We start from the raw sequence: 17,027 nt of genomic DNA, 5'->3' as shown, positions 1-17,027 counted from the left end.
TGACTCGCGGCCGTCACTTCCTACCAGCGCTGCCGAAAAGCAAGGGGCCTGGTCACGCTGTTAAACGGCATGTGACCGGGCCCCTGCTTACAAATACCCACCCGGCGGCCCTATGGGGGAAAAAAAATAGGTGAGGGCAGCGGGGCCCACGTCGCAGCTGCTTTAGGCCCCCCAAGAGTAACTGGGCCAGGGGCAGCTGCCCCGTTTGCCCCGCGTTAAAGACGGCCCTGATGCAGGCTACAATATTTACCACATCCAGAAAATGAGAAAGATGTTTCTCTTATTGTCAATAGGATTTGAGTGCTGGCTAAAACATTTTGGACATTCAGAACATGAGGAAGGTTTACCTCTTGTGTGAATTCTCAAATAACTCACAGGAATTAATGCCAGCCAAAGCACTTACCACATTCATGTGAGTTCTCTGATGTTTCACAAGAGCTGGTTTTCTGAGAAAACATTTTCCACATTCAGAACATGAGTAAGGTTTTTCTCCTGTGTGAGTTCTCTTATGGTCAATAAGACTAGAGTGCTGGCTAAAGCATTTCCCACATTCAGAACATGAGAAAGGTTTTTCTCCCGTGTGAGTTCTCTGATGTCTCACAAGATCTGATTTACTAACAAAACATTTCCCACATTCAGAACATGAGAAAGGCTTTTCTCCTGTGTGAGTTCTCTGATGATTCAAAAGGCTTGGTTTACTGACAAAACATTTCCCACATATAGAACATGAGAAAGGCTTTTCTCCTGTGTGAGTTCTCTGATGTCTCACAAGATCTGATTTACTGACAAAACATTTTGAACATTCAGAACATGAGAAAGGGTTTTCTCCTGTGTGCGTTTTCTGATGTTTCAGAAGAACTAGTTTCCTGACAAAACATTTCCCACATTCAGAACATGAGAATGGTTTTTCTCCTGTGTGAGTTCTCTTGTGGACAATAAGATTTGAGTGTCGGCTAAAGCATTTCGAACACTCAGAACACGAGAAAGGTTTTTCTCCCGTGTGAGTTCTCTTATGGTCAATAAGAGTAGAGTGCTGACTAAAGCATTTTCCACATTCAGAACATGAGAATGGTTTTTCTCCTGTGTGAGTTCTCTTATGGTCAATAAGAGTAGAGTGCTGGGTAAAGCATCTCCCACATTCAGAGCATGAGAAAGGTTTTTCTCCTCTGTGAAATTTCTGATGTTTCACAAGATCTGATTTATAGACGAAAAATTTTCCACATTCAGAACACAAGAACGCTTTCTCTCCTGTGTGAGTTCTTTTATGTGTAATAAGGTGTGAGAGTTGTCTGAAGCATTTCCCACATTCCAAACATGAGTAAGGCTTCTCTCCTGTGTGAGTTTTCTTATGGTTAATAAAATGGCAGTGCACACTAAAACATTGCCCGCATACAGAACATGAGAACACTTGCTCTCCTGTGTGAGTTCTATGATGATTCATAAGACTTGTTTTACTGACAAAACATTTCTCACACATAGAACATAAAAACGGTCTCTCTCCTGTGTGTGTTCTTCGATGTATAATAAGATTTGAGTTGTGGCTATAACATTTCCCACAATCAGGACATGAGAACGCTTTCTTTCCTGTTTGAGTACACTCTTTTGTAAGAGATGAGTTACCTGGAAAACATGAAAAAGGTTTTTCTCCTGTTGCAGTCCAGAGGCTAGAATGGTTTGCATTTCTGTTTACTATCTCAGTTGTAGACATACATGTGTCTGAGCAACTCTTTGGCCTTAGAGAAGTGCATTTCTTGGCCCTGTTATTCAAATATTTATTCAGAGTATTACTTAGTGCACTTTTGTTCTTGTCATATCCTTCAGGATAACTTCTGCTGTTGGAACCACCTGCAAGAAATGTACTTTGAGTTAAATAAAATATGTCACTATAAATTATTCTTTTTTTTTACCAAAATATTTTCATGAAAGATTAGAAATGTGACTATGGTGCATCTATATCGGTTTTCCTGACACTATAGCAACCCGAGGGTGCCCCCACCCTCAGGGTCCCTCTCCCGTGGTGATGAAGGGGTTAAAACCCCTTAAGTTACTCACCTTCTTCCACCGCCGGACTCCCTTACCTCTCCTCCCCCACCGACGTCAGCTCCCACGTCCGTGCGCACATTCAAAGTGTCCATCGGAAAGCATTTTTCAATGCTTTCCTATGGACGCTCTGCGTGATGGAGGCATTAAATGCCTCCAGGGTCGCAGATGCGCCTCTAATGGCTGTCCGGAAAACAGCCACTAGAGGCTGGCTTAACCCCAAATGTAAAGCATGCAGGGTGAACCCTAGAGGGACCTGGCACCCAGGCCACTTACATAGTTGCATTGCTGAAAAGAGACTTGCGTCCATCAAGTTCAGCCTTCCTCACATATGTTTTTGCTGTTGATCCAAAAGAAGGCAACTAATCCTAGTCTTTTGCAACAAACTAGGAAAAAATTCCTTCTTGACCCCAAAATGGCAGTCAGATGTCTCCTTGGATCAAGCAGCTATTACCGCACTAATTAGAAATTATATCCCTGTATCTTATGTTTTTGCAAGTATTTATCCAATTGCAGTTTAAACATCTGTATAGACTCTGACAAAACCACCTCTTCAGGCACAGAATTCCATATCCTTATTGCTCTTACTGTAAAAAAAACAACAAAAAAAACAACACTTTTCTTTGCCTTAGATGAAATCTCCTTTCTTCAAGCCTAAATGTGTGACCTTGTGTCCTATGTATAGCCCTGTTTATGAATAGATTTCCAGATAAAGGTTTGTACTGGCCCTGAATATATTTGTATAATGTTATCATATCCCCTCTCAGGTGCCGTTTTTCCAAACTAAACAGATTTAAATTTTTTAACCTTTCTTCGTAACTAAAATGCTCCATTCCTTTTATCAATTTTGTAGCTCGTCTCTGCACTTTTTCTAGTGCCATGATATCTTTCTTTAGAACAGGTTCCCAAAATTGCACAGCATATTCAAGGTGTGGTCTTACCAACGATTTATAAAGAGGCAAAATTATATTTTCATCCCGAGAATTTATGCCCCTATTTATACATGACAAAACCTTACTGGCCTTAGCAACTGCAGATTGACATTGTATATTGCTGTTTAATTTGTTGTCTATAACAATTCCCAAATCCTTCTCGTGTGTGGTTATCCCTAATTCACTACCATTTAGAGTGTAAGTTGCTTGTGCATTCTTAACCCCGAAGTGCATAACTTTGCATTTCTATATGTTAAATTTAATCTGCCATTTTAGTGCCCAGTCCCCCAATCTATCCAAATCCCTCTGCAGCAAAGCAATATCCTGCTCACATTTTATTACTTTACAAAGTTTTGTGTCATTGAGCTGAAGGGGTCTTGGTGACTATAGTGTCCCTTTAACTACTCAAGTACCAATGACTGTCTACGCAGTCATGCAGTGCATGGTGTTAATGCACAGTGACAGCATCGACCATCATGAAGTAAAAGTACCAGCAGGGGCAAAAGTCGTTTGGTACTAAGGAACTCTAGGTATCTTTTGATACCAGGGGGTCCCTCTATCATCTGGGGCCAGAATTAGCAGTCAAGATTGAACAATGCTCTTTTAGCAGAGCTCAAAGTGAGCACTGCAATCAGTGATTTAAAACTATTACAATGTGGTGTGAATAGGGTTACATCTGCCTGCTCACACCAGGAAAACCAGGTATCAGTAGGAACCTGGAGCTCCTCTCTGACATTTTTAGAGAGGCAGCACTGCATATAGCTTTTGAAATCCATATGAAACAGTGCAGTTGAGAGATCAAGTTCAGTCAAAGTGATTCTCTCAATGGATATATTGATTGGGAGATCCCCAATGTCTAACAATTCATGCCCCAGTGCTGGGCTTTGTCAGTTGCTCAGCACTGATCGCAATGCATTGGGCATACGGTAATCAATGTTAAAGATATAAAGCTGTCAATCTGAAAATAGCCAGTAGATGGCAGCAACTTCCCACTCTGTTTTAGCTTCAAATTCCCTTTCCTAATATGAGTTCTGATATCAGAGGGGAAACTTTGGGATTAGGATTAAATTAAAGATGAAGATTAGGTTTCAAATAAATATTAGACGTAATATTTGGCTTATATTAAAAATGTCAAGATAATACAAAGTATAAAAAGCGCTTCTAATCGTAACTCATTTTTAAACCAATTTTACATTTTGTGCACGTTTATCCAGCTGCGATCATACATAATAAGCATAGTGTAGCACTTCAGTAAGACGATTTTACAGATTTTGTATTATAAGCATTTAACCTTTAGCGCTTTCTTAAAGCTCTTAAACAAAGTGACAATTTCTTGAAGTGCTTATGTATAAACCGATTGTGCTGTATTCATGTGCTAAACAATTTTCACTGCAATATATTGAATGTGCAAAGAACTCGCAAAATGATTTCAAACATATAACAGAAAATGTTACCGCACGTTAAAAGTGCATTATACATAAACCAGCTGTGCTATACAAATGTGTCCGTTTCTAAAAAAAATAATTCTTTATTTGTTGCTGTGCAAGAGATAATAAACATGCTTGCAATGCCACGACGGCAGTTACAGGCAATTTGAAGAAAAAACACACATACGGTAGTTAAACATTTGCGTGGCATTTAGAGAAAAGGCACAATTTTATAAAATTTATAATACAAGCTGAATACAGGCTTAATTATACAGAAATAAACAATGAAGTCTAGCTATACTATTTATCAGGCTCAAGTAAATGAACTTGTCTGGTTATGTTAAAGTGGAACAATAGGATAAACCCCTTAGGAGGATCCCGGCTATCTAGATGCAATTTCCCCTCTGCCAACATATAAACATATCCGTAAATGTGCAATCTCCTCCACTTGTTGTATTTACTGGTTTCATGCAGAGCATTCTTTGCCACAGATAGTGGTATCACCGCTCGTCACTGACGTCAACCTATGCCTCTCAGGGGCAGCGTAGCGTCCAGCCGTGAGAGTCCTGTTTTTGGGCCCTGTTGTCCGCTTGATTTGAAGTGTGCATCAGGGTGACATGCATATGATCGGCCTAGTAAGGCTTGTTCAGCTCGTAACTGTGTCCGGCGTGGAGAGGTGTGCTTATTTCTCAGGAGCTTCAATGCAGGCTTTGGATAAAAGCTGAACATCTATCAGGGGAACTGCCTTCCGATTCATGTGCCTGGCGGCTTTACGTGCTGCCGGGAGAAGTCACCTTCGTGGGCGCCATCTTGTGGCTTTTGTCGTTTGAGGGACTGCAGGTCCATGGCGGAAGCGCTCGGGCAGCAGCCTATGTGAGTACTCATCTGGTGGCTGGGTAGTTGCCTGCTGTTGTCTGTTTGCCAGTTTCACCCAGAAAGCACTGAATAGGGCGTCCAGATGCATCGGTGGGGGGGTGGAGACTCGATATCGGTGTCTCAACGTCGCCGATGTGAGGGCAAGGAGAGCGGCCGCCTCTCCCCGGCTCCATCACCTGCAGGCCGCAGTGTGTCACCTCGAGCTCATGTTTGTGAGAAACTCTCGATTGAGGTGTCAGGAGGTACACCAAGGTGTCCCTAGTTTGGGCAGCGAACCCCGGCATGTCTTTTGGCATTATTCTGGTGAGTATTTCCATAACGTCAAGCATTGATATTGGGAGCCCAGCCGACATGCGACTGCTCAGCTAGCAGTACAGACTCTGCCTCCCAAATGTGTACATTTTCACAGCAATATGTTAAATGTGCAATAAACACAGCAAAGTAATTTACGGACATGCTATAACATTAAAGTGCTTATAGTGAAAAACTCCATCCAAAAATATGTGCCGATTTGATGATTCACTTAATAAATAAATAGTTAGCATAAATTGTAACTAACAAGGGAGCTAAGACAAAAAATAAAATACACACAATAGTGTAGAATATTTTGAAAATTTAGATAAATATATTCCACCAGAAAATCTCCTTTGAGTGTCCACTCACATGGATTAGAGCCCAAGTGTCGGCTCTAACTTTGATGCCTTGGAGTCTTTATGGGAGATCCTTCTCTCGTGGCTCTGGCAGTATCCACCTCAGGAATAAGAGCTGATGAAAAAGTCCAGTGCCAGAGGTTTAAGACCACAGAGGTTATAAAATAAATTAGAAACCCATCACATGCTTTAGACACCTTCTAGGCTCTTTTAAATCGTGTGCCTGTTTGTGGGGGGCGCATCCTTGCTCTTCAGATGAACGATATATCCCATGTTCAAGCTAAAATTTATATTTATTATTTCAAATAATTTAACCAGTAAACCAACAAAACAAAAAAAGTGACTAAATAAACCAAAAAATAAAGAAATCAGCAAATAATGTCTACAGGTGATCCTTTCTGTAGAAACACGTGTTTCACCTGTCAAAAGGCGTATGCAGTCCCTGTGAATACTGTCTCTTTATACCTTATGCAAGAGTTCAATTTCCGACATAGGCGTGAGTTTCAGGCCTCCTTTTGGTGCGGATTAAAAAGAGGCTGTATTCCAAGCCCTGTTCTCAAGTCTGATTCCACCAAGACGTCACTTCGGGTTTTGGCAGGTGGACAAATTGTGTTCCACCGTGTTCCAACCAGTTTGCGGTGGTCGTTTTTATGCATTCCACAGTGGTTGTAACCTCCTGGTGGCCATCTTTTTGTTGAAAAAGGCTAGATCAAAGCTCAATAGGCCAATATTGTATGTCCCTTCGGCTTCCAACTGGATGTCTAAGTTTCAAAATCTAGAGAAGCCCAAAAAAGCCTTAGAAGGGCCAGTTACATATAATATCGAAGGGTAAACACAGAATTGGCTGATTATTTACATTTAAATAGTCATCCTGTGAATGAGCCACAAATAAGAAAAACATAAGGAAAAGTAAAACAAGTAAGGTGTAACTTGGCGCCTCTGTGTTCAAAAAACAATCCCCCACTAGGGTACAAAGATAGGAAAACAAACACTCTGGGGCAGTGGCGTATACACGCTCCATGGGGCCACGGTGCCCCCCTCCCCCCCATGCACTTACTCTGCGCGGGGCCGCAACACATGGCAGCGGGCACCTGGTCGCAGGGCTGCGACCGCGGTATGTACGCCAGAGCATGCAGATACACACACTTAAAGGACCACTATAGGCACGCAGATCACATCAGCTCAATGAAGTGGTCTGGGTGCCAGGTGCCTCTAGTTTTAACCCTGCAGCTGAAGACACAGCAGTTTCAGAAAAACTGTTATGTTTCACTGAGGGTTAATCCAGCCTCTAGTAGCTGTCTCACTGACAGCCACTAGAGGCGCTTCCACAATTCTCATTGTGAAAATCTCCAGCACTGGAGAAAGGTAAGTGCTGAAGGGGTTTTAACCACACACACACACACTCTCATGAACAGATGCATACACACTAGCTTACAGACACACACACTCAGTGACATACATACACTCACAAAACATACACTCTCACTGACAAACACACTAACTGACAAACACACTCACTGACACGCTCAGTAACAGACACACACAGTAACACACTCACTGACACACACACACCCTCACTAGCAGACACACAATCAATGACACACACAAACACACACAGTAACACACACACACACAAACACACTCAATAACAGACACACACAAACACACAACAGATGCATTGACAGACACACACACACACACACACACAAAAATTAACACACACACACACACATATATTTTTTTTTATAATTAATCACCCACCCTCCCTACCGTTGGGAGTGCTGAAGGGATTCCCTTGGGTTCAGTGGTGCTGCTGGGCGGCCGGTCACTGCAGGCGACGAGGGAGCATACTCCCCTGAGCACTCTCTGCCCAGCTCCCTCGCGCCCCCTCGCCTCCCTTTTGCCCTTAACATTATACGTGTTGGTTAAGTAAAATAGAAAGATAGAAATTGCTGTTGAACTCACAGAGCAAAATTTGCATTGGTCCTCAAGTAAAAAATGAATTAAGCTTGGTTCTTTTTTTTATTTTGAAATCTTTATTTTTGTTGCACAGGTGAGTACAAAAACATCGACAAATGCCACGACAGCGTACTCGTGTATAGAAACAGGTTAAACAGTGGCATAGATAATTGCGGGTTTTTTGTTTTTGAGTACAGGCCTAACAATTTTATGCTACGTAGCAACAGAAAAAAATGTAATATGGTACAGCTAGAGGACAAGTATCATACAATCTGGCTGAGATTGAGATGTAGGCATCAGATGCTAAAATTCAAATAACAGTGGAACCAGTATTCTTGTCTTAGGTTGAGCGGGCACCCTTAACTGTCATGGCTTCAGTAAAATAAGACATATGATAATACTAAATACTAACAAACAGTCTGACCATGCTTGGCTTATGTTGAGGCAGAAGCTGGCACAACACACGTGTTTGATACATGCATCACTGAATAGGCAGTAGTATTTCTTCCTTCTACCCCATTTTTTAGATATTTTTTCCAAGAAAACACATGCAGAAGAGAATCAAATGAGGAAAAAAAAAAAGGAAACCTTATGCTGAACAAAGTTCTACCCCACATACTGTGAAATAAGAGGTATAGAGAATAGCATATTTGGACAGGCAGCGACCGCCATGCTGTGTCACCCAATGCCACAAGCGGGCCACAGGCGAGAGTCCAACTCCAATCTGGGCTTTTCTACGCTGCTTCCACTGATGTACAGTTCACAAAGGTAAGTGGCACTGCTGAGGCGTAGCCAGACATCCCTCCTGCCCCAGGCCTGCGTCAGAGCCGGCACCATAATGCCACAAACTCGTCCTTCCCACCCGGAAGAATGCAGGAGGCTCTTTACGACATGTTTTTTTTCCTGTGTGGCCGGTACTTAGGGGTCGGTCGCCCGGGGGTCTTAGTCCCAGGAAGGCGTGGAGTGAGGTATGCAGTCGGCTTCGGTTCGCCGTGAGGGACTTCTCAGATCTCACCTTGCGACGCTGTTTTGTTTCCACCTGGGGGACCACATCTGAAGTCGCTTGCTTTGTCCTCTCCAAGGCAGCCCACCAGCGGTTGAAGACTGCCTCCAGACGGTCAGAGAGTGACGCTTGTTTCAGGTGAATCAGTTTGGTATGGTGCCTGGCCTCGTGTCTCTGAGACAAGTGCGTCTGCCATCTTGCTCCCCACCGTTAGGCAATTGCTGTGTGGTTGTGGAGCAGAACTCCTGTGGTAGGTAAGCCTGACTGCTGGTGAGTATCGGCAGCAGTAGAGGTGGGGACCAGGATAACCCCCAACCCCCACTGGTCCAAAGGAGGGGGTACAGGATTCTGCCACAGTTCAGCCTACACAGCTCTGCTAAGGAGCTTGGCCGTCACTCCCAGACGAAAACCACGCAAGGCATCAAGTTTGCTGGACCAGAGCTCCGTGTCAGAGTGTCTCGTAATTGCCACAATCAATGCTCGGGGTATCCCTGACACCCCTTGGTGTGATCCAGAGTCGGGTTTTGCTTGCTTTCACAGAATTTACACAGATTATAGCGAGATTTGTGAGGAGTCATTGTCTCATGCGTCTGCTCAGTTAGTCGGTCAGGCCCCGCCCCCCTTTAAGCTTGGTTCTTAAGAGGTCATAAGAATGATTGCACTTTACACCTTGAATTTGAAATTGTGAATACACACATTTCTTAATTTGCTTTAAAAATATAATTTATTCCATAAAGCCTCACCTACCTTAATTCAAATGTCGGGAATGAGAACCAGCTTATACAGAAACACATTTCTCTGCAAGTCATTCATTCCACCTTTTTAAATGTCTGCAAATATCCTGAGAATGACAATTACCCCCCACCTTCCACACAGTAAAGGAAACTTCATAGATCATACCATTCCTACAGTCAGGAATGGAGGGAGATGTGAATAGGGTCCCTCAACATTACATTAGCATTGCAGAGATTGTTAGAAAACATTTTTAAATTCCTTGATTTTAGAAACAATGTAACTGTATGTGGGGCTACTGTATATACTAGAAGCATTTCACTAGAGGATGAACGAATAAATGGAGAGAAAAAAAACTACCATAAATTTTCATGTTTGGACAGCAAACTATAGACACCATTGATATTTAACATATTTATATACTAGATATGTATTACATGTATCAAATATATGCTATGCTAAGATTCTTTAACCCAAACACAAAGGTCTTGATTTAATTTGAAGGAGGATTAGGGATACTCGTCTAAAACGTGGACTGTAATTCCTAAGGTCATTTAATTCTACAAGACCAAGATACCCAGTTATGAGCAAAGTTATGATGCCTCTATGATGTCACAGAGTAGCAGGGAGAAGGGAAAAGGAAACCACTAAACAATATTGTCAAATCACAGCAGCTGCAATGAACAGTCTCTTCCTTTAACCTGGGAACAAAGCACAACAGAGTCTGTCTGGGGCATAATGAGTAACTAAACACTGCAAACTCTCACCACACTGAGCTGTAGGGAGAGTTTCACAATAATTCAGTTCCCCTGCAGAGATCAGGAAGGTAGAGAAGCCTGGAAAAAAGAAAAGCCAAGATCTCTGACCCAGAAAGGAGCCTAATACCACCTACATGTTTATTACTAACCTGGGCCAGTATTCAAAAGACTATCCTGCAGGTGGCTCCTGACATACGGCTCTTCCCCTCGCTCAATCGCTGATATAATCAAAGGCGTCATGTGAATCCTTCCTGTATTTAACGGGACACATTATTAACAATTAGAATTTTTTTTTTTTTTTTTTTAATTTTTGTTGTGCAAGATATAACCACATCATTTGCGCTGCCACGACAGCAGGAGCAAGCACACTTAGTCCAACATGGCATTAAAAACACAGCACGTAATTTTACATTGGGAAATGGAGAGTTGCAGGCTAGTATGTCGTTTGAGTGTATGTGATAGAAAGGGGCTGTTGAATAGCCTGTTGTGTTTCCTTTTTGGCCTATTGCCTCCTATGTGGGAGTAAGTTGGTGTAGATAGTGTTGTTTTAAGGCAGTATATGCCTTATGCCTCTTGGCTTGGTAGGGGGAAGGTCAGTGTGGGCCTACATGTTCAAGAGGCTAGCACCCACGGGGTGACAAGTTGGTACTAATGTAAGGTCAGAGGGTGGGGGGATGATAAGAGGTGTAACCCTCGAGCCAGCGGATGGGGAAGATAATACGTCAGCCGACATTGTACATAATGTTAGGGTTCATACAAGGTTAAGGCAAAACATTATTTAAACTGTAAAACCAACAATTATAATTATAAGCATAACGGAGCTAGAACGGTTAGGAGTTAAAGAGGCACTGAGATCGAATGAGTTCTTCGGGAGATAGCTGCCGAAGCAGAGTTGCCCCATTTGACAGCTGGTACAAATGGCAAAACCTTAGCTGGGTTCCCGGTGTGCGGTTGCGGCGTTTGGATTGTTGGCAGTGTACCCTCCGGTGTCGTGGTCAGTCCCAGTTGTTGTAGTGTGCCATTAATTTCCGAGGCCTCCTGGACCTTTAGATTACCAGAGTCCCGAGGGATCAGCAAGCATTTTGGGGTACCCCATTTATAGGGTATGTGGTGTCGTATCAATTCCGTCGTCAGCGGTTTTAGGGACCTTGATTTAATTTGAAGGAGGATAAGGGATACTCGTCTAAAACGTGGACTGTAATTCCTAAGGTCATTTAATTCTACAAGACCAAGATACCCAGTTATGAGCAAAGTTATGATGCCTCTATGATGTCACAAAGTAGCAGGGAGAAGGGAAAAGGAAACCACTAAACAATATCTGCAAATCACAGCAGCTGCAATGAACAGTCTCTCCCTTTAACCTGGGAACAAAGCACAACAGAGTCTGTCTGGGGCATAATGAGTAACTAAACACTGCAAACTCTCACCACACTGAGCTGTATGGAGTGTTGCTCTAGATAGGTCTGGATAAAACCTTAGCGTATGTTCTTCGAAGTAATAAGGTGATTTATTCCGCAATGCTGTTAGGAACGCTTGCCTATCCGGACCATTCTGAAATCGTATGATGACATCCCTGCTCACCTCGGTGGAGTGTAATGGAGGCGCTGGAAGTCTGAAGCATCCATCCAGGGCCATCAGTTTGGCCTGCTTGGCTGACAAGAGGTGTGTGAGTAGTCTCCTGACTAAGTGGGGGATTTCGACTGTGCCGATCTGCTCAGGTATGCCCCTTATCTTGAAATGTCTCCACCTCCTGCGGTCTTCCATGGCCGCCAAGCGGCTCTGAGTCTGGGCCTGTTCATGCCACATCTTACTTAGCTCTTGTTCCATGTTCTTGATGCGGACCTCATGGGTGGCCGTGGTTTTCTCCCCGTTGTGGAGGTGTCTCGACACTCCGCTAATCTCCTCCTTAAAGGAGTTAATATCAGTACCTATATTATGGCGGAGGTCGTCCAGGAGGGCCTCTGACTGCTTTGCAGGTAAGTCAGCTCTCGGTCTTCTAGCTGTAGTGGCCAGCTCATCCATGTCTGGGAGGGATGTTTCGCTAGATGAATAAGACAGCCCGTAAGAGAGAGGCGCCATTACGGGCTTCACGGCTCCTTGCAGCCTTCTCAGGAGTTCCCCGATGTCGGCGGCTGTTGGGATTTTATCCGTTTTGTATTTCTTGTTTTTTCGCTCCATCGTTAGTGGAAACAATTCATCTCACTTGGCAGTCAGGTGCTGTGCTGGAAAGGCAAGTATTTAGGCTGTATTGTCAAACGGCCTGGAGCTCTCTCATTTTGAATCCGGACAGGATGGCAGCTGGCTCCAACCTTCAACAATTAGAATTTAAAGCTCTTAAGATCTTTACGTTACACATTTATTATGATTACGATGAGTTAGGAACATATGTGAAGAAATGTCAATTTGTCCCAGATATGAATATGTTCTTATGAGAAAGATTTCCTCTAAATAGGGTGACGTTTTCTTACCCAGAGAGCGGAGGGTCTGGTAATTCTCCATCATCACATCCCGGTAAAGCTCCTTCTCTTCATAATTTAAATAGTCCCACTCCTCCTCGGAGAAGTAAACGGCCACTTCCTCAAACTCACACTGATCCTAAATGAGAAATGTCATTGTTACAGATCATCAACCTACAACAGGATTAATTGGCCAGACATTAACTATAACTACTACAAATTATAGCCTTTAATTGTTTCCGATAATCTTTTCAAAGGAAAATTACCATAGACTTTAAAGCGGCACTGTCATGGCCGCATCCGTTTTTTTGTTTTTTAATCCCCCTGCCAACTCCACTACATCCAAATGCCCCTCTAGTCACCTCCAAATGTCCCTAAGCCCCCCATATTACCTACTTTTTAATTATTATTTTTGTGCCCGGACCTAGGTCCTGGGAGCCGCCATCCTTCTGTGGGCAGATAAAGGCCCTGTGGGACACATCATCTGCCCACACTAGATAGCGCTATGAAATTTCTGCACATGCCCAGTTAAACACTGGGGCATTCGCTATTTCGGACTGGAATTAGGTCTATTCATTCATTTGTCAGAAAGATGAATGAATAGAAATTTCAGACGAACAAACAATCACCGAATGTTGGTGTTCGTTTGTTCGTTCTGTTTATTACAAGGAGGCCCCCCCGCCCTCTCTAATAAATGGCCCCCATGGTGGGGCATCTATTAACTAGCAGGGGACGACGACACAACATTGGGATGGAGGACCTATTGACCCCCACACAAGAGTGGCGGGTGGGGGCCCTAAATGACCATAAGGGGGTCCTACTGTCCTCCCCCCGCCCTCCCCCCACCCATGGTCGACGGGCGGGGGCTAAATGAAAAAATACCCCCCACCCCAGGTATAAAGCCTTCCCACGACCTGCAATTTGACTCAGAGCACTAGGATTGCTTGGTTTAAGCCAACCAATAAGAGTGTACTGATAGGTAAATTTGATCCTTGCCTGATTGGTAACTTGCAGGCTCAAATTTACCTATCAAAGCACTCTTATTTTTTAGGGCCTTTTAGGGTCATGGGGGGGAACCTATGTCCACCGTTTAGTTGAATAGCCCCCACTCGCGGGCTATGACATTTATGAGAAGGTAGTTAGTAGGTTAGTAGATATGCCCTACTCGCGGTATAGCGAGTAGGGGCAGATTAATTACTAATGCTAAGTAATCTTTACTTAGTATTAGTAAAGTTGGCTGAAAGACCAATCTTGGTCTTTCAGCCTTTTGGTAGATAGCTCCTTGATACCGTGGGAATTAAGAAGCCATCTACTAAGCGGCTGCAAGATGCAGCCACAGCACAGATTGGAATTTCATTCATTCGAATGAAATGTCAAACTGACCTAAAATTACAGAATGTCGCCCTAACACGGATGAACAAACTGTTCGGTAATTTCGCAGGCGTTCTGTCTAAATGACAGGATGTTCAGGAATGGTGAAAGGAGGCACCGCGAGACCACGGAGGAAACGGTGAGTATTGTGGGAAAATTTCTCTGACCCACAGGAAGTGGGTCAAAGCTGGTCAAGCAAAGGAAAAATACATAAGACAAAGTAGTCCCTACTTGGTCTTAGGTTTTAAAGAATACTAGATTAGATAGTAAGAAACAGAGGACAGACCTTAGAGAGTGAGAGAAGAGGAATCGATTGGGGAAAGGTAAGTTCGGCATGACAGTGCTGCTTTAATTGTGGCTTCTGTAGAGAAATAAGTAGAAAGGATTTTCTAACAGATTGAGATCATTTGAAATGTTTATCCAAAAAAACTAATTTGAGCTTTATATTCTTATAGTGTAATTCACCACATCATATAGATATAATAAATATCTTTCTCTCCCTCTACCATATCCTTTTAGTAATACTTCCCAATCACAAAGACAGGAAGATGGGATAAAACAAGAGAAGTGTATTTTGTGAATATATCCCTTACCGGTCTGTCCAGCTGGTAGTCCATCTCTGAGACTTGATACAAGAAGCTCTCAATAATCTCCATCTGCTTCTAATTGTTTTTTTGTGTTCAGGGGTCACTGGATGACTTGCTTTCTCCAAACAATGGACTCCAGTGCTAGCAGAGATTGGTGACCTTGTCAGTGCCCGGTGTGAGGGACAGAATTCAAACAAATGAACCTAATAGATATAAATATAGTGGTCAGGATTTTCTTCATGAAATGAGCGTAAATGCTAGGTTTTTGAGTCTTTTTCCATTTTAACATTGCCTCTGGGGGAGGATAGGCTTTTACTTGCCTGAACCTGTCCCTCGCAGACACCTTAATGGGACACTATAGTCACCTGAACAACTTCAGCTTAATGAGGTTGTTCAGGTGAGTGCTACAGCTACCCGGAGCCTTTTTCTTGTAGGCACTGTATTTTCTGAGAAAATGCAGTGTTTACATTGGAAGCTTGGAACACCTCTTGTTGCAGTCAATCAGACGGCCACCAGAGGGACTTCCGAGTTCAGAGGCCCTAAAAAGGCCTCTCGTCCGATGCATTCTGGGTGAATGCATCAGACGGGCTATCAGCACACAAAGCACTGTGAACGCGCTTTGTGTGCTGATAGCCTGTCAGCACTGCTGTGGGCGTGGCTTCAGCTGACAGCTGAAGCCCGAACCCACAGGGATGCTGTCTGTCCACAATAGTGGTTGAAGGGGGGGGAGACCTACTCTCCTCCCCCCCCCGGCCCCCACCGCTGTGCGGCGGGTGGGGGCCCTAAAATGATCAATAAGGGGGGACCTACTGTCCCCCCCGGCCCCCACCCCTGTGCGGCGGGTGGGGGCCCTAAAATGATCAATAAGGGGGGGACCTATTGTCCCCCCCGGCCCCCACCCCTGAGCGGTGGGTGGGGGCCCTAAAATTATCAATAAGGGGGGGACCTACTGTCCCCCCCCGGCCTCCCCCCTGTGCGGCGGGTGGGGGCCCTAAAATGATCAATAAGGGGGGGACCTATTGTCCCCCTGGCCCCCACCCCTGTGCAGCGGGTGGGGGCCCTAAATACAAAGGGGGGGGACCCTAGTCACCCCTCCCCCAAAAAAAATAATATCTCCCTACCTACCCCCCTCACCCTAAAAATAATGAGGGGGGGGGAACATTAACTAAAAACCTGTAAAAAAAAAAATGAGATAAAAAAAACTTACTGTTACAAATCGCTATTTGTAACTGGCCCTTTAAATGAGAAATTGCCCTGCTTCCCTGGATTGTGGAGAAGCCTATTTGCCAGCCTCCTTCCTCATGACTATGGCCCCTGGAAGATTGTGCCCCTGAAAACTTATGAACTTTTATTGTGTGTGTATGGCCCTTTAAGAACCGTCTGGGGACATATTGTGACTTTGCTGAACAATGTCCCTTTAAGACTATGTCCCCAGACCTGTAAAATAACTTGCCCCTGGCTCTCTCCCACTTGGTTCAGTAAATAGGGCTTACTGAACCAAGTACCACACAGGCGGACCACCCAGAAGCTAAAGTGTGCAGGCAATTTACCTCCCAGGCTGTGAGGTTACTGCAGGTTAATTGCACGTGGCGGCGGCCATCTTTGTTCATTCGAATGCGGTCAGCGGTGTATGCTAAAGATTCTGTGGAACTGAAATCGGCTACACATTTTGCCGAACACCGCTGACCCTTACCTTCTCCCATACTGAACTTGCAGCTCCAGAGACTAAGTCCCGTTCGAAATGGGACTTAGTCGTTTTTTCGCATGAAATTGACCGACCGCACAGCCCAAATCTATGGAACTGTTTTGGGCAGGAAAATGTGCTTGCGGTCGGTCATAAAGGGACCTCCAGCTAACTTTTGATCCACTGGAGGGATTTTTGGAAGTGTTTATGTTTGATGTATGCTGAGTCTGAATATGAAATTTTTATGGAGATTGAATGTATAGTTTTAAAGTTACAGTGTATGTGTGAAAACTGTATTTTTACTGTATGCTATAATTATGTTATGTGTTTATCTGAGGGGAGGAGAAGTGGGGGTGGTACCATGTATGTGATTGGTTAATTTCATCCTCCCCCTGGGAGTGTCCTATGTGTACCTTTTTGTAATAAAAAGCAGGCTGGGTGTTCCAGTCCTCAGTTCTTCTTGACCCTTCAAAACGTAGCCTTGTCTCGTTATTGGAGGGAATTGCTGTATCACACTGGGGATTGCTATGCTCTGCATATTCCCCTGAGCTT

The 17,027-nt window shown here is 43.9% G+C and overlaps 1 protein-coding gene across 1 annotated transcript in view; it reads right to left on the bottom strand.

The window, feature by feature from the left end:
* Window positions 1–212: 212 nt before the first annotated feature.
* Window positions 213–17,027, bottom strand: part of LOC134574864 (zinc finger protein 850-like) — a 97,439-nt gene continuing 80,624 nt past the window's right edge. The window contains exons 9-11 of the mRNA XM_063433915.1: window positions 12,846–12,972; window positions 10,527–10,628; window positions 213–1,845 (exon numbers count right to left, since the gene is read on the bottom strand). Coding sequence (XP_063289985.1) covers window positions 344–1,845; window positions 10,527–10,628; window positions 12,846–12,972 — 1,731 coding nt within the window. The 3' untranslated portion in view covers window positions 213–343. The remainder of the gene's footprint in view (window positions 1,846–10,526; window positions 10,629–12,845; window positions 12,973–17,027) is intronic.

The sequence above is a fragment of the Pelobates fuscus genome, chromosome 10 (assembly GCF_036172605.1).
Source record: "Pelobates fuscus isolate aPelFus1 chromosome 10, aPelFus1.pri, whole genome shotgun sequence".
NCBI lineage: Eukaryota > Metazoa > Chordata > Amphibia > Anura > Pelobatidae > Pelobates > Pelobates fuscus.
The sequence above is the reverse complement of the archived record's forward strand: the minus strand, read 5'-3'. Positions and strand labels throughout refer to the sequence as shown.